General features: G+C 44.0%; 2 protein-coding genes across 4 annotated transcripts in view; both read right to left on the bottom strand.

Moving 5' to 3' along the window:
* Positions 1-1782: 1782 nt before the first annotated feature.
* Positions 1783-7640, bottom strand: C15H5orf47 (chromosome 15 C5orf47 homolog). The gene is made up of 5 exons (XM_036391802.2): positions 7367-7640; positions 6693-6781; positions 5166-5268; positions 3013-3059; positions 1783-2635 (listed from the first exon to the last, which is right to left on the bottom strand). Exons 1-5 carry the CDS (start codon positions 7638-7640, stop codon positions 2609-2611), a joined length of 540 nt encoding a protein of 179 aa, XP_036247695.1. The 3' UTR covers positions 1783-2608.
* Positions 7641-16097: 8457 nt separating this feature from the next.
* CPEB4 (cytoplasmic polyadenylation element binding protein 4) overlaps positions 16098-27954 on the bottom strand; it is a 38077-nt gene continuing 26220 nt past the window's right edge. For 2 of the 3 annotated variants that reach the window (XM_036391786.2, XM_036391785.2), the window contains 6 exons: positions 26186-26359; positions 25071-25160; positions 24489-24607; positions 23565-23679; positions 23119-23300; positions 16098-20479 (listed from right to left, as the gene is read on the bottom strand). In XM_036391786.2, the coding sequence (XP_036247679.1) occupies positions 20252-20479; positions 23119-23300; positions 23565-23679; positions 24489-24607; positions 25071-25160; positions 26186-26359 (908 nt within the window). In that variant the 3' untranslated portion in view covers positions 16098-20251. The other variant, XM_054516464.1, reaches the window with a different exon arrangement.

Below are 27954 nucleotides of genomic sequence, written 5' to 3' on the forward strand. Positions count from 1 at the left end.
AGACCAGCTTTTGGATCATGAGGTAAGTGTCTGACACCATTATTTACAAAAAACAGAAATTCAGCAGCAATGCCTTTGGCTGCTCTGTGTGACCTGGCTGTTCCCTTCCAGCTCAGTATCACAAGGAGCCTCCTCAGATCTCCTGGCAACTGTTCACAGAGTTGAGATGAAGAAATGTCAAACTTTGAGAATAAGCTGGAGTTTGTGTTCTGTATAGGAAGGTAAATTATGCACTGAGAGCAGGGCAAAGCAAAGACAAAGTGTGACCTCTGTATTTGCACATCTGCTTCAGTTCACACTCCAAGGGAGATTTGTTATTAAAAACTTCAGGTAACTGATCTGCATTTTGAAGAATGTGAGGAGAAGCAGTGCTGCCCAGGAGCCACAGCAGGACAGTGTGACACTTGCTCTTGGCTCTCAGTGAAGATTAAGGTCGATTAAGGTCTTCAGAGAAGAATCAGTTCTTTTCTGAATCTCTACTCTGTGATCCAGTGCCCTGAAGGTCCTTTATTTACTTCTCACCCCTTTTAACAAAGAGGGTTTCAATGAATTTTTTTCAGGTTTATCCAACCCTTTTTCTCCTTGTTGAGCACATTACTTACTTGGAGATATTTTAATGCACCACTGCAATTACATTTCTTTTGCATTTTACACTTAAATGATCACACAAATTAAAAAGGAATGCACAGAGGTCTGAGTGGATTGGGGTGGTGATCTGGTTTGCAGGGTTCTTCTCCAGGCCCCTTTTCCAGCACTTTAACTGCTCTGATGACCTTTGTTCCCAACTGTACCTTTGAAATCTGGTCACTACAGCAGAAAGCCAGTCTTCTTTACCCAAAAAGTCAAAAATTGAACCTGAATCAGCAGTTTTTCCCCAGTGCAACAGCTGTTCTGGCTCAAAGTGATTTGAAAAATTTAAGTGCCTTTCAAAGTACTGCCAAATGAAAGTCTGGATTAGTAGATCCCAACCAATTAATTATCTCATCATCACCACACAGAGCCTTTAGACTGAAGGAGGTATATAGGGATGATTTAAGGCCATACTTATCTTTTATAATTTCTTTTAAAACAGCCCCACAGACAGAGGTCTGTATTTATCCAAAGAATCTTAATGTGTTGGCTAAACTTCAGGCAGAGATTTAGGTTAATGCACCTCATCTATCCTGTTAAAGTAGCAATTATGCATCTGGAAGAAAAGTGTTTCCAGGGCCCCTGAAGTCTGTGCCAGTAAAGCACCAACTGCAGCTGCAACTTACAAGAAAAGAAAAGTTAGAGCAACAACTCTACAATTTACAAACCAGGATTATAAATTAAATATTCCCAGTGCAAATATTTCATTGATGGAACTGTGGGGACACGGAGATCATCTCATTTAGTAAAAAAACCCTCAACCCACCCCCCCACCATCCCAAAATCCCACGTGTGACTCTAAACATGTGTTTTGAAAATACCAAAGAACTATGACATTTTTGTTCTGCCAGAAAAATGATCACATCTTGATTGAATACTTTGCTTTCTCATTTCCTTTTCCAAGCTGAAATGTCAACTATTTTAAGTAAAATCCAAATATTACCCAACCACAAACCAGAAGAAAACCTTGAACCTGCAGCTGTCCCTGAAAAGGTGCATTCCAGTTCCACACTTGCAGCTTTACCATGAAGAAAACAGAGATGAAACCTTTCCAAGTGCTTTGCTGCCTAATGACACCATCACCAGCATGTTATTAAAGCTCAACACTCTGACACTGCAGTCATTATATCTGCAAACACCAAGACATTATGGCAGGAGAAAACAATCCTTTTATTGAAAGCAAGGAGGTCTCATTGTGACAGGTGAATGTTTTACTCCTCAGATGAACCCCATATACATAACTATTTTTATGCAGTTTTCATGTTCCATTTACACAATTTGCTGGCTTAAAAGGCTTTAACAGTCAATCAAGGGTTCAAGCATTAAGCTGCAGAACAGAAGAAAATTATATTGTGTTATTGAAGTCAGGTAGATAAACAACACCTCCTGATTGTAATGGTACCATTATGTGCCTCAGGATGAACAGAGAGAGAAAACATTCACCTGGTTTCATATTCCAAATACTTGCTGAGATTCATGTATAAATGGATGAAAGAACAGAGAGGGTTATTGTGTAATATTTTAATATCATAAAGTCAAATTTATGCAAACCAGGAAAAAAGGAAAGTGGGGTTTATGTTTTGTGTGGAGTTCTGCCTTACTGAATTTGTGTTTATTATTCTGACAAGCTACAAAAATAAAAGATATAAATACTGAGACAACAGTAAATGTGTATCTATTCTTTTGCAAGAAAACTGTCACAATATTATGCTCATTAAAAAGCTTTCTAAAACTAATAGCTCAGTGAAACACTAGACTTAATGGCTTGAGATAAATATCTTGCAACAGAGCTGTTTAAGCCACTGTAAAAACAAACCTCTTAAACAGCAGAAGCACAAATACCAAGCAAACAACAGAGAACCTGTGCTCCCTCAAGTCACTTTGCAGTCTTGCACTGACTCCAGGAAGAACTAGATCAAAATAAAAGCTTTCACTTTGTTTATATTTCTTTTGGGCTGAATCTTCCTTTATTTTCTTGCTACACCCAGCCAAAGATGGACTCATCCTAGAGGGAAAAAAGTGATAAAAGCAAGTTGGTACATTCCCATTAATATTTAAAAAAAGTCTCTATATCAAGTGGGGCAAATAAAGACTGTTCAGATTCTTCAGATTGTACTTTAGAGCACCAGGGAAGGATTTAGCTCGAGAAGAAGGCAAAAAACCTCCCCTTGCCCTGGCAAAGCACAGAAGATCCCTGAGAGGATGGAGCTGCTCTGGCCCTGAATCTGAAATCTTGAAAATATTTGAGCTCAATGTCAGTAATACTTTAGAATATAGCTGGCACTTATTAGAGTAACATTAAACAAGATCAGTGCATGTTTTTAGTATTATTAATTTAATATTTTAGGGGGTTTTTTGGCCTTTAATAGACTGTCTACATACCCTGTCCAGGTATGCCCCATTCTGTGACCTCTGGATGCTGTCAGAGCCTGCAGGAGAACATCAGGTGCAGGAAAATCATCATTTGCAGTCACATGGAATCTAATCTTAATTGCAACATTCCAAGGAGTAAATAGGTAGCATTAAAATTCAAGTAGACTTTTGTTCTCTCAAAAAAACCCTATTTATAGAGGCAATAAAATGCAGCATTAATTTTCTAGATTTATTAATCTAGGGAAAATAAAAAAGAAGATAAAAATGAACCCAGTTTATTCAGACTTGTTGATCCCTATCTAAATAGCTTCTAGAATTATTCCATTTGCTTCTTGATTAATGAAAAATTCAGATCAATAGCAGACTTATCTCCTAGATTTGATGCTGTGTAAAATCTGCTAATTAGAAAGAAGGTATTAGAATTGATGGTTTTCACTGAAATAGGACTTAATAGGAGATTCTCAGTTAAAGCTCCTGAGAAAGGGGGTAAAATTACAACAAAGAATAGAGTAAGAGGGGAGGAGGAGGAGGATTGGTTGGTTGGTGAGGTTTTTCAAGTCACTGGAAATTATATATAAAGAAAATGCTCTTTCTCTAAAAGAAATGAGTGGCTGAAAAGGGGACAGGCCCTGTCCATAAATCCAAGGTTAAACAGCACATGGTGATCCATCACAAACAGAAAAGCAGCCATTAGGGTAAGATGGCAAATCCAGCCAGGAAATCATATATAAGCAGAATTTGAGGGTTTTTTCTTACAATAACTTGAAATCTAATAACCTAGTAAAGATTTCTCCTCCGTTTTTCTTGACACTTGTTCTTCTTTTTCTTGAAATCAAACAGACAAATCCAGGAAGATTTTTTTTAAATTCACTGTCTTGCATGTCCATGGATGTGTGTGTCTTACACATAGATATGTGTCCAACATATACATGAATAGCTTTGCACACACACTTCTGCAATGATCTCAGCTGTGGAACAGCTTCCATGGGAGGAGAGGTTTATTACATTGGAACTTCTTAGCACAGAAATATGACAGAGGCCAATGGAACCTTGAATATGAATAGCACATGATGAATAATTAATATTGTGTTGTAATTCCAGAATTAATCAGGAATTGGGTTTAAAGCCAACAGAAGAAGTGTTTTTGCACACAATGCAGAATATTTGCACAACAATTGCAGAAGAAGTTGTTGAAGCATATTTTAGTGGAATTTCTCCTATTCAATAACATCCACTGGGGTAGAGATTTCTGTTCTGAACCAGAACTGCACCTCTTTGTTCTCATGAAGAAGATTTCTGAGGGTGTATTTTCTTGTCATGTGTGTGGAAATCTAATCCAACATTTACCAAATCAGACACTGCCTGGAATGGTCCTACATTTTGGGATTCACCCCAACATGCCCCCATGTGGAAAATTTCTATCAGCACCAATGCAAGGGAAGAAAAAGTGCTGTGGCTGAAAGTGGCATTTGAAACTTTCCTGGTAGCTCTTCATGGATTAGTATATTCTTTTTCCTAATAATTCATCCAACTGTGAAGCCAGAAATTCCAATTCCATTTGTAAGCATACACTGTATTATCTTAAATTGTGCAGCAGCTACAATGCCTCTAATTGAAATTGGCTGAATGCAGAGCACCAGTTTTAATTCCCAAGTCATTTTCCAGTAATGAAAGAGCTGCATTCAGGGCACAGAGTGAGAACATGTTCCATGGTTTTGTTAAATTGTGTTACAGCAACCTTTGGGGAGTATCTAATTTATTTATTGTATGTATGAAATCAACCACTATTTTCCTACGTGAAAAAATAAATTATTATTCATACAACTACTGCCTTGGACCCATCTGTGAATAAGTTTAATTACGTATTTCACATGTTCAGAAAAACTTGCAGATGTTTGATGTGCATATCTTTAATGTCAGGCTGCAGCAAACACTTCCACCATCCTTCCTCCAAATTAACACATACAAGACCCTCCATGAAACAAAAGGGTTTTTTCCAAAAAAGCTGGAAGTCCCTAAAGTATGGAATGAATTCCATCTGTGAGTTGTAAAACCTACTACCAAAAAAAACCAGCTGAAGGGACCTTAAATGTTGGGATCTTCACTTGTATTAACATTTTGTTTTCTCTAGTAAAATAAAACATTAGCAGTTCATTTCCTACCTTCTCCATCAAACTGGCTGCAGGTCAACAGTCGACTTCTGAACCTTTCATTTTCCTCAAGCATTTTTGAAATCACTTTCCAGACCTTGTGCCAGACTTTGGACTGAAAGATAAAATGTGAAGCATATAAAAAGTTTGCATTAAAACATCTCTAGGGCAGAACTTTGAACTCCCCACAATGACTGTGAAGTCCAGCTGGATTTTTCTGTTGAGGACTGCGAAAGAAGAGAAAAAGGGATGTGGGATATTTGGAAGAATCACCTCTATTTAAAAGTCAGAAACATAAATTTCTCCATGATTTTTCACATGAGATCTCCACCTCCTTTCTTGCCTAGAACTCTTGTGTTTATCCAGGACTTGAGAAGTGCCCTTCTAGATAAGCAAAGCTCATGAAAACGTGTGTAGAGCCATTAAGCTTTTTCAAAGTCATCCAAAATGAGGGACAAAAAAAGATTGTGTAGTTTTCCAGGAGCAAAAAGTTTCCCGTGTGGTCCCTCAGCAGCAGCATCTGAGGCCCAAACTGAGATTCCAGAATAGCAATGCTCTTGCCTATCTCATATCAAATCCACATTAATTTGTTTTATAGATGCTGAAAACCTCTATTTTAGAGGCATAAAGCTCTGTCCGTAGTGGGCACGTTTCAAACTTGTGCATTGGAAAGATTAAATTGGAATTGTGGACAAAAGCATTCAGGCAGAGGTGGCCTAACAAACAGAAATGGCTGTTGACACACTGATGTTTGGGCTTCTGCTGGACCTCATCTGAGAAACTTGTTTAAATCTAAAGATAATTCCCTTCTTGAGGACATTTATTGCTAAAACATTCTATATATTCCTCATGTTTTTGAAGACTACTCAATGCACCAGGAGAGCCATATTCCAGGATGTTATTAGCTGCTCCTCTGCAGTTGGTAGCATTTTGCTGTTTTTAAATCAAGTATCTACGACATGGCTCTGTTCTAGTCCAGCTGATTACTTGTACTTCACACATAACAGGATCTCATAATGAGTTACTGCTTAACAAATGTTCCTCTTAAAATTTCAAGCATTTGTCGAACTACTGAACAGGAACAGAAACACATTTGTGAAGCAGAAAGTAATTCTGCATTGCTCCAAGGATGGCGTTAATAGCTCGGGTTCCTGCCTTCGCTTATTTGTAACCCGTGGGATTTCTTTGTTTAAACATGAGAGGAAGAGGAGCTGCAGAGCTTTTTCCTGCTGGGTTTCACCCCAAGGTGTGCTGCACCCTGGCCCCAATCCAGCAAAGCATTTCAGTACAGGCTTTTTAAGTCAACAGCATACTCTCATTTTTCAAGGTAAGCACACACTTAAGTGCTTTATTGAATAAGAGCCAGAATTTTAAAGCCTCCAGAGAGGGAAGATAATACCATTTTTTCTTTTCTGTAAGTAAGGTTTTCGGTAACAGGCTACCAATTCCATCTTTTAATCTCCCTCATGCTCTCACACACAGAGAACAAGCAGCTTTCTCAAATGCCAAGGCAGCTAATTGAGCTGCCACACTTTATACCTTTTTCTTCTTTCGTTTAATGGCTTTATCAACGTTTCTTGAAGGGATGGGAAAGTCAAAGGTGTCAGCCTTAGCCTCTTGAGGGTCACCTGGAAAGAGTTTAGAAAGCATTTTTTGAGTATTTACAATATGTTCCTAAGGAAGATGTTGATCACTGGCACAGGTTGTCCAGAGAAGCTGTGGAAGTGCCCAAGACAGGTTGGATGGAGCTCTGGACAGCCTGGTCTGGTGGAAGGTGTCCCTAGGAAGGGGGTGGAACTGGATGGTCTTTAAGGTCCCTCCCAACCCAAACCACTCTATGATTCCACAGAGATCCTTATTGCTGGTCATCTTACAGGTGACTTTACATCCTGCAGCTTGTTCCCTTCTTCTTTACTCCATTATAACCATGGGGCAAGTGAGCGTCTCTCAAACGCCACAAAACAGATTGCAAAACTACACAGCACCCACCCATTAGACAACAGGCTTTTGGGAGCTTTTAATTCCCTCTCTTTCCCAGAACTGGACACGGCAATCGAGGTGTGACCTCGCCAGTGCCCAGAACAGGGGAAGAATCACCGCCCCACCCGGGTCTTGCTGTTCCCGCTATTCCTGGTATAATCAAGACGACACTTGAGCCACCTCCAGCCCTCAGAGAGCCCGACGCAAGGGGGCTGTCCCGGGGTCTCACGTACCTCTGCTGGTGCGGCTGCCGGCTCTCGCCTCGCCGCCGCTCCCCGCTCGCCTCCCGCTGCCGCCCGGCCGGGGACTGCGCCAGGCCCGCGGCTCCGGGGCGGCCCTCGGGGCCCCGGCCCGGCCCGGGGGGCTCTGCCCGGGGTTCTGCCGCCAGCCCCGGCCCAGGCGGATCACGGTGCCGCAGCGGTGCGAGCCGAAGCTGTTCACGTACACCAGCGGCACGGGCGGGCGGGCGCGGCGGCCGCGCTCCATCCGAGCCGGGGCCGCGGGCATGAGGGGAACAGGGGCTGGGGGCTTTGAGGGTAACCGGGAATTGAGGCTTAGTGAGGAGAGACGAGGGTCGGTGAGGGGAGCGGGGGCTGAGGGGAACCGGGGACTGAGGCTAAGTGAGGGGAACCGGGGGCTGAGAGGAGCCGCAGCTGAGGGGGCGGCGAGGGGAGCGGGGGACAGAGGGGCGGTGAGGGGAGCCGGGGCTGAGGGGTCGGTGAGGGGAATTCAGGGGTCAATGAGGGGAATGGGGGACTGAGAGGAGTCGGGCTGGGGGTCTGTGAGGGGAACTGGGGATAGCTCAGTGAAAGGAGCCCAGGGCTGTGAGACCAGCCGGGACTGAGTGGGCAGCGAGGGGCTGGTGAGAGGAGCCGGGGACTGAGGGGAGCCGGGGGTCGGCGAGTGGAGCCGGGGACTGAGGGGCTGCGTGTCCCCCTGTCCCTGGGTCCAGTGCTAGAGTTTAGCACACATTGCTGCTGCCTGAAGCCACGTATTGATATATTTCATGCAAGTTATTGATCTGTTTGTACCAGTGGTAAGGGGACTCTGGGCTGAAGGTTGTTTGATGTCTTGATTGTCTCTACAGCGGGGGAACCCTGGCATCCCTTTGGTGTGGGTGCTGCTGCAGTACCTGCATTGATACAGGGATTTCCTCTCCAAGCAGTGTACCCACTCTAGCCACGTGCAGAACAATAATGAAACATCAAATACCTTTTTGTCCTTCAGGCAGCAACAGATGTGTGACGCTGACAGGATGCCTGGCGGGTCTGTCCAGCCCATGCAGGTGCTTGGTGTCCCATTGCAGCCATGGGTTTGTTTGGTGGTGGATGGTGACAACTGGCATTCTCAAACCACTGAAGAACTCAAGTCATAGAATCATGGAATGGTTTGTGTTGGAAGAAACCTTAAACACCATCAAGTTCCACTCCCTGCCATGAGCAGGGACACCTTCCACTGTCCCAGGTTGCTCCAAGCCCCATCCAACCTGGCCTTGAACTCTTCCAGGGATGGGGCAGCCACAGCTTCTCTGGACACCCTGTGCCAGGACCTCACAGGGAAGAATTTACGTCAAGTCCCACTGATGTTTTCTTTGTCACTAAAATACTGCTCCAGATTACTTCCCAGAGTTCAGTTTGCAAATTAGAAATAAAAAATTCTATGAAAACACCTATTTTTCCTAATTGTTTCAGCAGCACTGGCAGCATGAATGGCGTTGCCCTCGGGAATGGATGCAAAGCAAACCGTGGCCATTCCCCAGGCTTTGAAGAGTCTGAGGGTCCCTGTGTGTGTTCAGAGAAGGGAACGGAGCTGGAGGAGCTGGGAAAGGGAGGCTCAGGGGGGAAGTTCTGGCTCTGTACAACTCCCTGACAGGAGGGGACAGCCAGGTGGGCATCCAGGATGAGAGGGAACGGCCTCAGACTGCACCAAGGCAGGCTCAGGGTGGACACCAGCAGGAATTTCCCCATGGAAAGGGTGCTCAGGGCAGGCTCAGGGTGGATATCAGCAGGAATTTCTCCATGGAAAGGGTGCTCAGGCACTGGCACTGCCCAGGGAGGGTTGGAGAGCCCATCCCTGGAGGTGGCACTCAGTGCTGTGGGCTGGGGACAAGGTGGGGATGTGGCACAGGCTGGACTCGCTGATGCCGGAGCTGTTCCCCCCTCAGCGGTTCCCGCGCCGGGCCCGGCCGGCGCAGTGCGGGCGGGCCCCGCCAGGTGGCGGCCGCTCCCGCGGAACCGGCGCTGCCCGGAGCCGCCGCTCCGGCCGGCAGCGAGCGCGGCCTGCCCAGCGTCCCTGGGTCGCCGGCCCTTGTACACACTGCCCGCTAAAGGCATGCCGCGTATGCAGCCGCCAGCGAGGAAAAACAACTCGCAGAGGCACGGCCTGACAGAGTAATTCGTTGTTACCCAGTTATAAAAGGGCATCTCCTACAGGCTCCAAAGGGTGTGGGCTGAAAAGGAGGTTTAGGTGACACAACCACTGGGTCAGGAGCCTTGAGATCAACTGTGACCTCCTATATTCGGGACAGGTTCTTCCCCCAGAGGGTGCTGGCACTGCCCAGGCTCCCCAGGGAATGGGCACGGCCCGAGGCTGCCAGAGCTCCAGGAGGGCTTGGACAGCACTGCCAGGGATGCCCGGGGTGGGATTCTGGGGCTGTGCAGGGACAGGAGCTGGATCAATGATCCCTGTGGGTCCTTTCCACTCTGGATATTCTGTAATTCTACAATTCTCAATTCCACTCCTCCACAAACCCAGACTCCCTCCTCTGTCAAAACCTGCACTAACCAACTGTACCAGTGAGGCAGCAGCCAGTGAGTTCAGTTTGGGATATTAAAACCAAAAGCTTCATTAAAAATTGGTCCTGGCGTACAGATTTCCCCAGGTGCATCCATCCCAAAGCCCTGGTAAAGAAATCCCTTCTTTAGCTGCAGTGCTGCCCACACCACAACCCCCCAGTGAATGCTCACACACAAACCCAAAGAGCCCCGTGTTCATTCCATGACTGTCTCGGCATTGTGCAGGAACACTCGCTGCTGTATCTGCCAGGGCAGGAGCTGCCTGTGCCAGCTGGCAGCTGCTTCCTTCCTCCGGCCTCCTCAGGGCACCACGGCTGCCAAGGCAGTGGTTTCTCAGCACCTGTACTCACAGAAATGCTTCCACCCTGCTAATGCAAACACACAGACCTCGTGGGGCACATTTTGTCCACTTTTCCCAACAGCACGTTGCCAGCACTTTGATCTCAAATGCAAATGCAGCTCAGATCCTTTTTAGGATCTGCTGCTACGCAGAAAAATCAGTGCCACCTAAAATCTCTCTGCAGATCTGTCAAGTTCAGCTATTTTAGCTGCACGCTGCTCTTCACCCACCTTTCCACATGTGTGAACTGACTACCAGCTGGCCACTATCTCTGTATTAATCACCCTGAGCAAACATCTCAGCTTTTCACCACAGCTGCAACTGTCTGGTTAAAAATAGCCCAGATTCCAGCTTTCAGCCTGCACCTCATTGTGTGTTTGCTGTGTGCTGCAAGGGCAGCTCCTCCATCTCATGGTTCCTGAATTCCATTGTTTCAGTTTTGCTTTGGCCAAGGATGCGTCATCATCCAGGAGCCCTGACAGTCCTTTTAAAATTAGGAAGCTTTTGGTGCCTACAGCTCGTGCCAAGGAGAAGGAAGGAAGGAGCCATTGGGACATTGCTGCACGCATGGTCAGAGATTCCCTGACAAAACCCACCCTTCTGCTGCTGGGGGAAATTTGGGTTTCTCTCAGCATCCTTTGCAGTGGAAAGTACTCACATGATTCCACAGAATTCATGGAATCACAGAATGGATTGGGTGGGACCTTTAAAGATCATCTCATTCTGGCCCTGCCATGGCAGGGACACCTTCCACTGTCCCAGGCTGCTCCAAGCCCTGTCCAGCCTGGCCTTGGGCACTGCCAGGGATCCAGGGGCAGCCACAGCTTCCCTGGGCACCCTGTGCCAGGGCCTGCCCACCCTCACAGGGAACAATTCCTTCCATACATCTCACCTAAACTTACCCTAAAATTCAACACAACTCAGGCAAGGCCATTGCTCATTAAGTGTAACCGTACCTTGATGAACTGCAAAGGATGAATACATCTGAGGTAGGACTCTGACACTGACCAGGGAAAAGTGTGCTCATTCTGACAACAGCTACACTCAAACCTTGTTAATTATACCCTCAGCAGTAGCACAAACAATTATTGTATCACCTTCATTTTCACAGAATATTTAATAAGTCACTGGAGTGAGGGATTTCATTAGTATGTGGTTACTGCACAAAAGGCACTGGGGACCATTTATTAGTGTAACCAGGAATCATTATAAAAACAAAGTCATGACTTCTGCTAAGTCAAAGCAATGAATTTGCCTTCAGCTTCTTCTTACCTCTTTCAACATTTGGCCTGACTCTCAGTTAATTGTGTGAGCAGTCATGGGGCAGCAGAGAGAGAAAATGGAACAGCACCTGCATTTCACAGCAGTGAACCTGCCCAGGTCCCACTGCTTTACAAACCACACACATGGGATCCCTTCCTCCACACCACTCATAAGGAGAAGCCAGTTCTCCCATCTCTTCATGCTGTGCATAAAAATATTTAGCAGACTATAAACTGTGTTACATAAAAGCCTGAGCCTCCCCTGGAGAGATTTCCAAATCACTGAGAAGATCCATGGGCTTTACAACGAAACCCACGTCAAGGAGATCAAAACCCCTGGCTTAGCAGAACTTTGTGTTACAGCATTTCAACAGATTGCCAATTGGAAATAAAACTATGGGGAAAACAAGGAGACCAAATGAGCCCTGAGATTACACCAGAATGCACAGCCTGATTCGCAGGAAAGGCTGGTAGCCAAGTGGATGAAGCAGAAGGCAGGTGAGGACTTTGCTTACACTGATTTCATTTTCCACATGAAAAATGAACTAAATGTGCAAGTTCTCGGTATTTGTTTCCAAATCAGAGACAGGGAAACTTTTCCAAGTTTTAGGCTGCAGAGACTATGATATTAAAGATTAAAGGTCTCCTATTCAGGGGAATGTGCAGTTAGATGCTGAGAGAACACACAGCTGAGGAAGTTCAGCCCTATCTGCCATAACCCTCCAGATGCTCAAAGAATCCTGGCTCATGCAGGGTGTAAAATGCAAAAATCACTAGATCATCCCCAGATTGAGCATTAATGTAGATAATCCAAGACCAGGCACAGAAAGCTCCCAATTTCTTCTCCTCTGAGATCCAAGGGGATCCCAGGCCAAAGTGTGACCACCAACACACCTGGCTGCAGGAGTGCCCATCCCTGGAGGTGGCACTCAGTGCTCTGGGCTGGGGACAAGGTGGGGATGGGGCACAGCTGTGACTCAATGGACACTGAGGTCTTTTCCTACCCAAAAGGTTCTGGGATTCTCAGCAGCAAGGCCACCCTGTAATGGCACTGAGTATTCCCTCCTCCCTCTCTCCCTCCCTCCCCAGAGACATCAGGATGCTGCCAGAAGAGGAGCAGAGCACAGGCTCTGTCTCCATGGATTGCTCCTCTGCAGAGAAAATGGAAGCAGTCACTGCTTTGTTCTGCCCTCACATTCCTCCACAGACACCCCCTGCAAAAGCAACGCCTGAGCAAATTCCCTTTCCACTGAGTGGATTTTGAGATGAACTGAGCTGATTTTGCCAGTGTGTACAGAGCAACATCTGTCCGTGCACAGCTGGCCCACTGCAGCAGAGCTGGGGGCTGCTGCTGCTGCTTCCAGGAGAGTGCCTCAGACATGTCAGGAATCCCATTTAAACTCAGAAACACTTGGCATGAACGTGCTCCCAACCCAGCCCAGCACTGGGCATCAGCTTAAAGCCACAAGCATTGCCTTACAAAGTGACACTTGGCCAAAGTGACAACTTAATGCACAGCAAGGCCTGAACAATCCCTGAGCAAACTGATCCTGCTCTGTGAGTCAGCAGCGATGTCAGATGGTGATTTACACCAAGCAAACATTCTTTTCAAGCCTTGGGTTGGACAAGGCTGGCAGAGATTTTTTTGGCTTTTTTTTTTTTTTAATGCATTTCTCTCCTTCCATGGATTTCAGATCTGGTCTGAGTTATTGAGGCACACAGTGTGTGTCCACTGCATCTGCCCCATCACTGCCATTTAAAACCAATGTTCTTCACTCCCATGAAAAGCAAGGCAACTCAAGTTTTGGGATGAAAAAATATCCCACAGCTGACAGCAATAAAACTGCATCCATTTTAAACATTAAGAATAATACAAACCCAAAAAAGTGTCCTCACAGTCATCCTTGACCAGTGCTGTGCTCAGAGGATTTAATCTCAGCTTTCATAACTCACCGAATTAAATTTCAGGAGGAAAAATGCAATCAAGCACTGACTTAATGCATCTCTATATTTTATGTATACCAGGAGGACTGAGAACTTTGGACCAGCAAATTTTGTGGAGGAACCTTAACAGAACATGGTCTCCCACGCTCCCTAAACAAAGTGACAGAGGCAGCTTCCCTTAGGGAGAGATGCATTCAAACAAACCAGCATTTAGTATCAAATTGTCTCTCTGACAAGCCCTACAAGAAGTCAGGAAATTATAGTTCCTGTGCCATGAAAACAGGTGATATCTGACAGCATCAATCAGAGCACGGGGGTGCAGGAAGACTTTCAGTGGTGTATTCAGAGCACTGATTCACCCCCTTCAGTTCCTTTGAGTGCACAGACAGCTGTGAGGATATTCTTATCCCACAGGCTGTTTTTCACTCTGACAAACTGAATCAGCTTATTTCACACAGAGGAAGGGATGGCAGCTTTTCTCCTCATCTCCCCTTTCCGAGGCGATGGCTCGTCCCAGATTCCCTGGAGCTGCACTGAGCGTTTTGGGAGCAGCAGCTGGAGGGTCAGGACAGAGCAGGAAGTGTCCCACAACAACCTGACAGCCCAGAGCCCTCCTGGAGATCAGCTCAGCCTCTAAACCCGGGGGAGATTGGGTCCATCCACCTCCTGCACCAGCCTGGAATGTGGCAGCTCCTTCAGAGCAAGTGGCACCTGAGAGGGCTCCCAGGGACTGTGATGGGGGCAGCCGTGCTGGAAGGAAAAAGCTGGGAATCAAACACTGGGAATTCTGGAATTCCACCCAGCAGGGCTTACCTCCATCTTCTGGAGTCTGCCTGTAGCATTTACTTACAGCTTCGGTGCAAAGGGAAAGCCAAAATGGATTTGTTGTGTTATTGCCCAAGAAACTTACCAGCAATTCAGAATCAGCCCATCACTCCCAAGAGATTATTTGGAGTTTCGAATGATCCAGACCTTTCCCCTTATTGATTTCAATGTTTTAGATTCTGCCTAGTAAGAAAACTTAAACATTCACCACGTATTCTGCAATCTTCAGAATAGGAGAATTCTAGAATGAATATACACTGTAATCCCCCAACTGTAAATCAGATGTTGGATCCTGAGAAACTCTCTAAGTTTGCAGGACTTTGGAGTCAGGCAGGGAGTGCCCTGTTTGTGAAGGACATTGCTGGTTCCACCACCACAGCATCCAAAGCCTCAAACCTTCCATGCTCCAGGACCAGATTTCAAGTCTATCACACTTGTGAAAAAACATGAACACATAAATAAGCCCATGTTGTTCAAATGACCATTTGCACTTGAAAACAATGTCAAGAACTGTGGCTATTTCCCAACAATCCCTGTGCAGGGAACAGAGGGATAAAGTTTCCCAGCCAAGTCACAGCTGGAGCTGGTCAAGGGTGTCTGGTAGCACTGGGGCATTCCTGACTCACTGGGCAGGCAATGCACCTCCAGCCACTCCTGATCCCAGCATCCCAGCTTTCTGTTCAGTCATGGCCAGGAGTTGGGAATATCTGTGTGGAAGCACCTGCAAAGCTGCACATTCCTGTTAAAAACCCATTTCCAAAAGCAGGAGCTGCTCCACGTGCACCAGGTGAAGGCAGGAGCAAGTGAAGGGATCAGCACTGGCAGAACTAATCCCATCAGAGCTGCAGGACCTGCGTTTCCCGGAGCACCACACAAAGGAAGGAGACTCACCATCCACTGAGCATTTGCACCACAATTCCTTCAGTGATGGCTCTCCAGATTAGCAGCACAACTCTGGGATTCCTTAAGCACCTGTTGAACGGTCCTTGAAGAGCAGATCTGTAGGGTAGAAACTCTTCACGAGACTTTCCGGAGATTTCAAGTTTAGATATTTTAAATTAAAGGCTGAAACGAGCAAGTTCTCTAAAATGTCAGATGCCTTCCCTGTGTTATGGTCAGATCACAAGCGTGAGACAATTAAAGAGGATTCCCTGTCTGTCCCTGCCTTGCTGGGCTCTGCCCTGGCCCCACTCTGGTTCTCTCTCTGTCCCACTGCTCAGTGGCCTCTGGTCTCTCTCTGGCTGAAGGAGCTGGGATTGTTCAGCCTGGAAAAGAGAAGGATTTGGTTGATCCAACTGTGGCCTTCCAGTAGCTGAAGGAAAGATGCAGAGAGACCCTTTAACAAGGGATGGAGGGACAGGACACAGGGAATGGCTTCACACTGACAGAGCAGGGTTAGATGGGATATTGGGAAGAAATTCTCCCCTGTCAGAGTGGGCAGGCCCTGGCACAGGTGCCCAGAGCAGCTGTGGCTGCCCCTGGATCCCTGGCAGTGCCCAAGGCCAGGCTGGATGGGGCTGGGAGCCACCTGGGACAGTGGGAGGTGTCCCTGCCATGGCAGGGGTGGCACTGGATGAGCTTTAACCATGGTGGGTTTACCTGTGCCTCGGTGCTTCTCTCCTCACCTGCTGCATCTTCACCTCCCCAAGGAACCTTTGCTGCATTTGACACCAGAACCTAAAGCCCTTTTTTCACCCCACACAGCCCAACAAAATCCCCTCCCCAAGCCCCACGAGCTTCAGCCGCAAAGGAACGAGTTCCTACAGGAAGCTCAAAAGAAAAAGGTTAAGGAGAGACATTGAGTTAAAAGTTTTATTCATTCAACATCTCACATTACAAATATTTAAAAATTATATGCATACTGGTATAAATAGTCATTTGCAAACTATTTAATAACATTAATTTTCACTAGCACTTCAACAAATGAACTCTTTAAAAAAAGTAACTTGTGTTATATAACTTAGAGTAGAACATACAAAAATATGAACTTAAACGTGAAAATGACTTTAATAAAAAATGAATTACCCTTATTTAAAATGCTATAATAAATACTACAACCTCCCCATACACAGTAAAAACTATATGGAAATTCAGCCAAGTAGTACAATTAACTGACATACTTAAATAACTTTTCCTTCTGATAATATGAGCAATACATTGGGGGAAAAACATATTAGGGATTAGTAAAAACTAGACACCCACTTGCTAAAAGTTTCACTTCCAAAAAATATAACAAAAAAATCTGATGAAAATTATAAAAACTAATTATACTTTAAAATTTAAAAATATAAAAAATAAAACAGTTGAATACAATATTGTCCCAATTCTTACAATGCTATCACAGTAGCTTTAAAATAAGATAATAAAATAAAGCAAATGACCAAAACGTTTTATTCCATTTTTTTTAAAAATAATCTCAAATTTACATTAGTAGAAAGATTGATTTCTGATTCTTTTCTTTAGAAACACCAGCAAGAAAGAGGATTTACTAGAACAGTAGAAAATGACATTTTTAAATGTCTGCAATTAAAAACAAAGAATTACACTGCAAAGATCTTCCAGAAGTCTGAAATAGGTATTGCACATAACTTGAAGTTAACTTGCCACAATCCATCACATTCAAGTTTTAAATCACCTTTGAACAGAAGGTTTGAACTCTTCAAAAACACAAGGGGTGAATTATCAAGTCTTTCCAACAGCATCCTTATAAAACGCTAAATTCAGTCACTGCAAGGTTGAAATTTGCATTCTGCAGAGGTCTGTGTATGGAGAAGTAGAGACTATACCAAAAAAGCACGGGGCAGTGGGGTTCCTTTACATATAAAATAATCAGAAACACTTTATTTTACATTGCAAAAATAACCATGGAATTACTCTGTCACTCCCCCGGGGAACGCCGCTGCTCATTAATGACACCCCCCCCACCGGTAGCTAATTACACGTTAATGAGCCTGGGGCTACACGGTAACCCCAGAGAGCCCCGTGCCATCAGGAGGCTGGGCCAGCACGGTTGAAGCACAGAGTAATGGAGAGAATTGTTTATGCCCTGTAAATCGAAGTGTAACCAAAGGATCTGTAAACACGCTTGTCACACAATCACAAGTGAATATTAGTAGAATAACGATTTCTTACATTAGTCATGCATACTAACATTACATGCCTGCCACCTAGCAGGCTCTCTTTTATTCTTTAAATATAATTTAAAAGAGCAGACACGGTTCTGCATCAAACACCTAACATCGATTCTTTATTAATAATAAAAATGGCTAAACATTCACCAAAAACGTCTGCATTTGTGTATAATTTTTAAAAACTCAGTAAGAAGCGGTAGACAATTTTGATGGTTCTTGACTTGTAAATTTCTACACTATATTTATGCATTTAAATTTCATGGGTCTAAAGACAAGTGTCATTTGTCACTTTCATGCTTTTTCTTCTTTAATTCTCAACTTTACATATACTATTTCTTAAATTATATGTACACCAAATACCTGGTGCTGGGCTAAGATGTTTAAGCAACATGCTTTCTTTTCTCTGCAGATTCTAAAATAGCATTGCCAGTGCACAACATCCATAATTCAAAATGTATGCAGAGCACTGAAATGTATAAAAAGCAGAATATAAGAAAATAAAATTTATTAAAATTATTTATATTAAAAAATGAAGTATATGAAGATCTCTCAGTAATAAAAGTACAAAAAGCTACTCTTTGCAATATGAAAAATTGAGGTATTGCATAAAGAGATATCCCGTCAGTGAAAAGTGTGCCTAAAAATGCTCACTGTTGGAAAAACAAGATATACAAAAGTAGTGCATAACAAATATACATTATGTGCATGACAAAATAAGTTAGCTACAAAAACACTGTACCGAAATTCAGCAGGTCATGTACAAAGGGAAAAAATTATTATTCAAAGCTAGTTCTCAAACAGTGTTATTTTCTTGTAATGGAAACCCACCTCACCTGTTTGCTGGGTAGGATCGGCACAATAGCACACCCCAAGCCACCTACAAGCATTAAAAAAATGAAAGGAACATTCCAACTAGAATTATGTACTTCAGAGAAAAAAAAGTCCCTGACAATCTACACAAGAGCACTCTGCATTTGCATTACTGTTGTCAATATTTTCAGGGATTTCAGTAAAAGCAGCTCCCTTGCTATACTTGACTAATAGACAGCAAATGTCTCCATTTTGACCTTTGGAACTTGGTAAGGTATCAGTTCATTAAAGCCTGTATTGAACAGAAAAACTGCTTCTCATAAAGATAATGGGGGCTGGGGGAAAGGGATGAGGGGGGCTTTGAAGGGAGCAGATGTTTTCCAAGCAGTGCCAGGGCAAATCTTTGGTTTGGGAGACTCTCGGGTGGTCCCAGGCCCCTGGGGCCGGGCAGAGATTGCCACAGAATCACTTTGTTGCACACTGCTACATCCTTGGTGGAGAAGTTGGCCAGGGCATTTAGTTGAAAAGTACTAAAAATAAATTTTCAGAACTACTCCTTCATTCATCTGTTTCAAACTAAACCCTCTGCACCCACTCGTCAGCATTCGCTTCACGTGTCCTGGGCTGATGCTTCTCAAGGCAGGACTGAGTCCCAATAAAGCCGGCGTTAATTGGCGATGTTGGCACTTCCACCTGCGTGTCTTTATCTCCCCACAATTAGTTCTGAAGAGCTGGGATCTGAGCTGGGATTCTTTCTACAGGAAGAGTAAGAAAGGCATCTGCACACCTGCACCATTCCGTGCACAAAATTCGGCCGGCGGTGCAGAGCAGGACTTGGGAACTCCTTGGGTTCATGCCTTCTGTTACAGCTAAATTTGAGGGGATAGAAAACTGACTTTATAGCCAAGATGGGAAACCAATAAGCAGCCAATTTGAGTTTGTGTGCCACAATGGAATAGCAAAACTCCAGTAAAAATCAGTGATATCCTTGAGGTATCTTTAGGTTTTCTACTTTTTCACGTCAAAATGGAGAGCAAAGGCTGGCCCCTGATGAATGTTAGTATATTAGGATATAGAGTTATATATAGCCATCAAAAATAAAATCTATATATTTATCCTTCAGGAGAGGAAATGCCAGTTCACTAGTTGTCATTACTCTAGCTTTGGTAGGATATCTAGGGCTGTAACCAGACAATTGAGTTCTCTTAAAGAAAAAAAAAGTGCACTCCCCCCTCAGTAGTAACTTTACTCAACTTTTACATTCAGGAATTCTTAAAATGTAATCATTTTGATGAAAATATAGTAAGCTCTGCCTATCTCGTTAGTAATTTGGAAGTGGGTGGTAGCCAGAGGCACGGTCAGATACACACCGAGCTAAAATTTCAGCCTCAAAACCCTTAAAAGAGTTTAAAAGAAAAAAACAAACAAAAAAAGATCATTATTATAGTGCTGCTTCAACTTTGCTCATGCATTTCTGTTGCTTTAAACATGCTCTTTCCTGTTGGTAGGTAAATGCTAACTTCATCTGTTGCTGGAAAAATCCAAAAACAACCAAAAAGAAAAATAAAAAAGAGAGGCAAAAACAGGCTTCCCTGGGGGAAAAGTGTCAGAACAGACTGATAGTGTTATTGTTACACGGTTATTTAATAAAAGTATTATTATGTTCTTTATTAACAATAATTTAATTAAAAAACCAAAATACTCTATTGTTTCAATTCTCTTCTCTTAATATTTTTTCTCTCCTCTAAGAAAACGTTGCAGGAAATTAAGTGTTCTCTCGGTAGTAAAGACAAGAGAATGCAACTCACTTGCAACATGTTATCGATACGAAAAGGAGTTCCCAATACAGTTTTCAATGACAAGATTCTATAAAATACCCATTATAGGTCATTCTTTCATTAGACTATTGTTAAATTACAGACTACTACAAAAGGACATGCTGTGAGTGAGGGGCGGGGTGGGGAGGAACAGAAGAGTGCACTTAATTGGAGGCCTGCAAATGAGCGATCCTTTAGTTCCAGCGGAATGAAATATGTCTCGGGCGGTCCCCTCCCTCCTTGACCAGGGGCTTGTGGAACTCCCTGCCAGCCCGGGAATGGATAGCAGCCCAGCAATATTCACAGTAATACTGCAGACACGTCACGTTAGCACAGAAGAACGGGGCGAACTTCCCGCCGCAGCGGGCGCCCTGACACTCGTCACACAGCTGATCGTCCAAGACATATGGCTTAACTTCCACCTGCAGCCACAAAACGAGACAGTTGGTCATTCTTCAGTGCAAATTCTTAATCCCACACCCGTGTTTTAGCAGGGTAGACAGCAGTTATGCAGTAGGGAATGTTAAAATCAAGATTTCCCCCTCATGACACCTGGACATGGCTGTTGAATACCCCAAATTCCAGGCACTTCAACACTTCTACCCCCTCTTTGATCCTGCAGAAAAACCCCAGAATTCAGTGCTGACCATCAGTCTGATACCTGCTGTCACTGATTTACAGAAACAACCTATTGACTGACACCAAAACCTTGGATCATTATGGGAGTTATTTTTGATACCCAATTAAGCTCTGTCCTTTTCAGGCAGGAATGGAAACTGTTTATACAACACTGTAACTGCTGATTAAATATGCACATGTGTCTGAAGTTCCAGTGTTAAGACAATTCATTTACTCTCTAAATAAACACTTCATTTCTGTATTTTTTCCATGGCTTAGTCCTCTCAGCAAAAGGAAATCCACCTGATCTTGTTGGGATCAAATGAGAGGCTTACCACAGGACTGATGCCCTCCTACGCTGCTGGCATTAAGGGCCAGGTGATGGGCAGGAATTCAGAACAGCAGAAATAAATATAGGTACAAGTTCCTGCTCTAGAAGGGTTTGTGAACCTTCTCTGAAGCTCACTGAATGTGATGTTTTCACCAACATTTTCAAACACCCAGGCTGTGACTGGTATCTCTGCTGTTATCTCTGCATCTGGCCTGGGGCTGCTCCCCTCTGCACCTCACAGGCCTCAGACACACCTCAGGCAAATAAGGACATTCACAACTTGCTGGGTTTTTAAACCCACCCAATTTTATCACAGTCCAGATGGCACTGCAGTAGTTTGATGTCATTTTTGCTTACAGGACACATAAACTGCTCAGACAGAGCACAGCAGCCTTTTTAACGACCTGTTTTTCTCCTCTTTCAGTGTTCGAGTTGCATTTCCCAAAACCCTGCCCTGCCAACTCAGTCAATTTGTACAAGAGCAGAAGCAGGCAAATATTACTAACACCACATTCCCCATTTCCCTAATCTGCTCTGCAGTAGGAGGTTGGGGATTTTTGAGGAGTGTTGCCTTCTCCAAGTGCTAAAAGGACAAAGGTGCCACACAGGTCTCCTTCATGTGGTGATTCGGCTCCGTTCCCTCTGCTCAGCCACCTTCAGAGGCTAAACTGCAGAGCTCAGGTGTCCTTGTCACATTAATTCTGAGTGTGACAGGGCTGGAACTGCTCCCTGAGCTGGGCACAGAGGATTTCCCAGCTCCAGGGAAAGCCTCAGTTACAGCAACTCCATCAGGCCCTCTCAGGGTGGGAGCCCGAGCCACTGAACCCTTCCTGTGCATTATCTCAGGGCACACCCTTTAGCAGCACTCCTTGCCTAATTTTACAGGAAATCCTTTCTTGTTACTGTTTTTTTTTACTAATTTTATTTTTCTTTTTGCAGAAAAGCAGTATTGGAAAACTAAAAATAAATAGAACTTTAATAAAAACTAGTGTTGCTGTATTTTTACCTCCCTCATGCACCAATTTCTCATATAATGAATCCTCTCTGAGCATTATTTCCCCACACAAAAACTATACAAAAAAATGAGGAAATAGGGAGTGGGGGGAGAGAAGGAAGGGGAAATAGATTGCAAAATTTTTTTTCAGAGTTTACAAGTACTTACTTAAATTTGTAGTCCCACCAGCTTCAATGGACCTATTCACCCAAGTGTCTGCTTATGCAAGCACAAGTTGCACAAGGGCAGCCCAAATTATTTGTTCAAAGCTGTACAGAACTTATTTCAGAGCCAAGATTAGAACAAAGACATTCCAATTCACAGGCCCACAGTCAAATTGTTGTTACAATTCTTCTGCTTTATAACTAAAGCAGAAGTGAAAAGATAATGGGCTAATCAGCCAAGTTTGGAGGTTTTCCACTGTATTAACTTTAAAATTAAGATCAGCAGTGACAGTCATGTAGGAAAAATCCAGAGACAAAGGATGAATTACAAGAGGAGATGTGAGCATCTGAGTTTCCCAAAACTGTGGTCTGAGTATCACTGTAACTGGCAGTTACATTTTAGAGAGATGAAGAGGGCAGAAAGTGAAGCGCTGATCCATTTGGCATATTGCTCTAATTTAAAATAATAAGGAATACAATAATAAAGGAAAGAAATAAGCAAGCACAGCCTTTGCACAGGCTGTGGAGGGTGACTGCAAGGCTGCAGGGCACAGTAACAAGCTTACAAGGCATTACCAGGATGCTCTTGGACACCCAGCACACACTGGAGCGGTTCTGCTTCTTCTCCCAAAGGAGAAAGAGCTGTGGCAGGCACCTCCCTCCCTGCATCTCACAAACACCCCAAATCCTTGCAGAGGGAGCATCTGAGGAGCTCAATATTCTTGGAAAAGGCCAAGGCAGCTGCCACACTTCCCACTACACTCAGCAACTCGAGAAAAGCCTTTTTCACAGTCACCTCCCACGTGCCAGCACCAGCAGCTCCCCACCACTCCGCTTCCATCCCGTGCTGCATCCGAGAGGCACTAAAAACGGGATTAACCTGCTGTAACACTGCAGGGACACCTCTGAGGCAGGGAGGGCGTGGGCAGAGGAGCAGGGGGGACCAGGCCTTACCCGTTTATCAATCTCTCCGTGCTGCAGCTGGACGAAGCGGGCGCTGATAGCAGCAATGTAGCTCTGTTGGTTGGAAAACGCCACCCGCCCGGCCCCCTTGGGGTACTTCAGCTCGGGGTCAGTGTCGATGCCGGCGTAGCAAACCCCTCCGTAGAGCCGGTCCATGATCATCGCCAGCTCCACTGCAGCACAAAGCAAAACCAAACAGGGCTCTAGGCTGCCTCGTTTCTCTCAAAGCACCGCCTCAGGATGGTTTGTGTCCCCCACTGTGTCACCACAAAGCAAAACCAAACAGGGCTCTAGGCTGCCTCGTTTCTCTCAAAGCACCGCCTCAGGATGGTTTGTGTCCCCCACTGTGTCACCACGCTCAGAATTCCAGGCTGGCTTCCCCCAGTGCTCCCCAAACCAGGCTGCACATCCAACATGCCCAGTGCTGCAGTGTGTACCTGCTCGTAAAGGCCGAGGAACACCACCAACAAAAATGGTTTTTCTTGGGTCAAGAGGCTGGGAACCATCCATAACAAAATCACTATCACTAAGGTTCCAAGGCCGGATCTGAACCTATGGACAAAAAGCCTGGTTTTTTTAACCATTCACAATTCAAAGTGTCTCAGTAATATAAATTACAACAGAGTCCTACAGAGAAGAAAACTTCTTAAACAGCTGTACTTTCTAAACTCTACTTGTTCAGCAAAATGGAATGGTAACGAGCTCTCTTAAGACAGACCATTTGAGGATGCTAAATTTCATCACTTCCTTGTTACCCAAATTTCTGGGGAAAAAAACCCTCACCCTCTGCTCACACATTTACTTAATCATGACTGAGTTGTGCTGTACAACCCCCCATGTCACACAGATCTGCACTGCTCCTGTTGTCCCAGCCTTATCTCAGTGCAGCAGGCTCCAGAGATGCCTGTTTGGCTCCTGTGCTGCTTTCTATTTGGTTACAGCTGGCCAAAGTTTGAAGCACAGGACTAGAGCAGAATTCTCCCCAACTACTGACAGACTTGTGTTAGCCCCCCAGTCATTTGTATATTAATAATTTACAGTTCAATGCCATGGTATGTTTTTTAGGATTTATCTGTTATATACAACACTCAGACAATATGAATTCTACAAGTTCATCATTAGCAAGCAAAAAATACCTGTGTGGAAATACATTTTTTTCTGATAAAAATAAGCATTGTAACTAGACTAAAAAACTTTCTTATGTCTGGTTCAAAACCAGTAAGTTGGTCTTTTCTCTTCTTAATTTGACACCTTAAAGAAATTTTAACATTAACGTTCTGAAGACAGAAAAAACTGCATGTGAAGAGCCCAATTTGTGATTATCACCCAGGAATTGTGCAGGCCCTGACAATTGCACCTACCGGTTTGTCTTTGATAGTGGGGCTGGAAACACAGAGATAGAGCTTTCCATCTTCTTCAATGCATGCATCAATCAGTGCCTGCACAGAGCTTTCATCTTGGAACAGCAAAAATGCATATCCTGGCCAAGGGAAAACACAAACATCACTGCTGCTGTTTGTCAACAGGATCAGAATTTCACTCAGAAGTAGGTTTGGCATCATGCTGCCACACAGGAGAGAAAAAGACTTAAGGTGCTCTCAGCACTTATTTCCAACCCACAAGTGCTCTGGTTTTTCACCTAAGGGACAAATCCTTCCCAGTTGCTGTGGAAGGCATTTAGTGTCTCTAAAAAGCTGTTACTACATGTACAACAACAGGGGAAAGAGGGGAAAATGGAATAAAGGAAAAACAGGATGTTAAGGAAGAGTTCTTCCAGTGAATAATAACTGCAAAGCTATATTTGAAACTTCACCAGTTTAGAACAATCACAATGATTAAATTCTTTTTCCCCCCCTAAACATTGTGCCACTGTCAGACCAATCTTGTGCTTTATCACATAAAATTATTCTAAAATGCTCATCTTATTGGTATGCAGTACTTACCTTTAGGAGGAAAATAAGATTTGCTCTCTGCCTTGTGTGGCCAGTCTACAATCAAAGGTCCAAAGCGCCGAAAACTTGCAGTGATCTCATCTGGAACAGGAGAGGAGGGAAAAGGCATGAGCTTAAAATAACTTGAACTTAAGGCATTTGAAAGGCACTGATTTCAGGTAGCTTCATCCTATAAACATTCTGTGACCCTCCAGGTTCAGCAGCTCACTGCTGTGCTCAGTAGCTGATGGGGGATCTTTGTGACAAGGCAGAACACTCCTTATAAAACAAGACAGGCCAAAGCTCAAACTGTTCTTTCACTGATAATTATAAATAAAAGCTCATAACCCACTAATTCTCAGGAACTGAGCCACTGCATCTATACTGTTATAAAAGTCAACTGCTCTCATGGGTGACATGAAATTCAGGTTACCATGTCACAGCAGTGCATTAGATGCTCTGACACAAAAAAAGTGGGGATTAAAACAATTCTGTGATTAAGAAAAAAACTTTTTAGCTTTATTGCTGCATTTCTTCTAACCACTATCCCAGCAGGCTCATACAGACAGAACACAGAGCTGTGGTGAAAGGAAGCTTCACAACACCTGTACCTGACTTTTTAATTTTATTTTAATAACAACTGCAGTATTCTGCCACCCTGTGTTTGTGTGATGAACCACGACAAAACCCTGGTGCCTCAGGATGCCCTGCACAGATTCATTCCTGTCTGGGTTCTCACCATGCACACGTCAGGAGCCACCACAGGACAAAAATCATTGCTGGAAACAACCTCAACTACACAGGAGCAACCAAACACAGAGTTAGGACTTGCTGCCCCACACAGACCTTACAAAACTATGAGCAGCTTTTCCTGCTGCTGGGACTTCTGGGGCAATGGATTTATGAGTTTCCACAGGTGATATTGGCTAGTTTAATTTTGCACTTTTGTACTTTTTACCCTGCTGAAGGTCAGTTTAATGTGCTGACGCGTGATTTTTTTTCTTGGTGGCAGAACAACCCCACGGCCTAAACTCATCGAAAGAAAGATCCATTTCCATATCAAAGCTTGGAGAGCAGCCATCCCTGAGCTGGCAGACAAAAGGCTCAGGCCTGGGTGGGGTTTTTACCTTCGTCGATGTCGGGAGGCAGCCCCCCCACAAAGACCTTGCGGGAGTAGCGTTCCACGCGCTCCCCGTTCTGGTGGGAGAAGCAGTGGGGAGACCCCAAGCCGCTGTGCAGGCTCTGATCCCCACGGCCATCGTCCAGGAACCCATCCTCCATGGGGAACAGCGAGGACTGACCTGAAGAGGGGGTTGGAAAAAAAGAAAAACAGGGAAAAAAAAACCATACTAACAGAACAAAGCGCACACTGTTGGAATAATTGGGGAAAATGCACCAGTTGCTGCATCAGCAGAACTGGGAGTGATTTGCCCTCTGAATGAGCAGTTATGTTCTCGATTTCATTGCACCCTTTCGGTTTCCAGCACCATCCAGCAGCTCAAATGCTTCATTTCAGAGGAAAGGTTCCTCCTCATAACAAACCAGGATTTCTAACGGGTGCCCGAGCTGACTGCTTTCCATAATATTTTGTGTTTCCAATGAGGTTTCTTTTAAAAAGCATAAAAAGGGAAGGGAACAGCCAATTTGGTTTCTGGGGCTCTCACAGTATCAAGCCATCTATTCCATTTTCCAGTGAACAGCTTCTTCCAGGGAACAGATAAAATTTCAAGGTGAAAATGGGAAAACAAGAATTCTACCAGTTAAATATATTACACATTTAAATTACCTGATAACAAAAGATAGCATAAACCACCCACTAGTAAATAACAAAAATAACCTGAGGAAAACATTGCACTGTCATTTACTGCAAAGACTGAAAATTTTGTCCCCCCTACAACTTTACTTCAGTGTTACAAGAGAGTTTTGTTAATGGCCTTATTCTAAGAGAAAATGTTGTAAAATGAGAAATGTTCCCTTCACAGTCCAACATCTTTCTATGACAATCCTTTATCAGAGAGTTCCTTAATAATATTTCTTTTAAATAAGGTTCTTTGTTATAAATGCCACTGTATAATATCATAAATAGAGCACAGGAGCTGTTCTCTGCCATGAATTCCCTCTTTAATTCCAATATTCAACTGCTACACAGCAAACTGAGACTTCTATTCATTTAAGGAGCATTTTAGGAATAAATATATATAGGGAGAGTAAGTAATGAGGTGTGCTACAAGTTCTAGGATACATTTCCTTTTGTCTATGATGTGATACACTGTGTCTGTTGTTTCAGGATTCATCCCAATCTACCACAGAAATGTATTGGTGAGGTTAATTTATCCTGGTTTTGCTTCCTCCCCTTGAAAGAAATTGGTTTTTAAAAGGAAAACATCTTGAAAACAGAAAATCTGACCAAGATACAGACATTTTCTGTGACAAAAGCAAAACAGCTAAGAAGCTGAAAGGAAAAAAAAAAGTAGTAAAATCCACAGTCCATAGAATTTCTATGAATAAAAAATGGAAGGCTCGGTCAGGTTGCCTTATTTGAAATTTCAAATTTCAAATATCTTTTACACACCTTTAATAAAAATAATAGTCAAGTATAATCAGGCCTCTCTCTGTAGCTGGGCAAACCTCATTCCTACTATGATAAAAATATTGTAATATTGACTTCAGCCTTGTTTCTTCCTAAGGAACTGCTGCACATGGGATTTGTTTCATCTCTTAAGACCCCAGTCCTGCAGGTATTGTTGGGAGGGAGCAATTCCCAAACCTAACTCCCCTTCCCAGGCTCCTCAGCTGCTGCTGGAGAACTTCACACACACATTGAACCCAGCAGGTCAGACACTCACTGCATTTATGCTCCATCAGCACCAAAAATTCCCAAAATAAACTCCTCCAG

This window comes from Molothrus ater, chromosome 15 (genome assembly GCF_012460135.2).
Source record: "Molothrus ater isolate BHLD 08-10-18 breed brown headed cowbird chromosome 15, BPBGC_Mater_1.1, whole genome shotgun sequence".
Lineage (NCBI taxonomy): Eukaryota > Metazoa > Chordata > Aves > Passeriformes > Icteridae > Molothrus > Molothrus ater.

What these genes read in the sequence shown, in the direction of transcription:
- C15H5orf47 (XM_036391802.2), bottom strand. Translation starts at nt 7,640, where the DNA reads ATGCCCGCGGCCCCGGCTCGGATGGAGCGCGGCCGCCGCGCCCGCCCG. An exon ending in CGGCAGCCGCACCAGCAGAG is followed by an intron (nt 6,782 to 7,366) that starts GTACGTGAGACC and finishes AACTCTTTCCAG; the next exon opens with GTGACCCTCAAGAGGCTAAG. An exon ending in TTAAACGAAAGAAGAAAAAG is followed by an intron (nt 5,269 to 6,692) that starts GTATAAAGTGTG and finishes TTTATCTTTCAG; the next exon opens with TCCAAAGTCTGGCACAAGGT.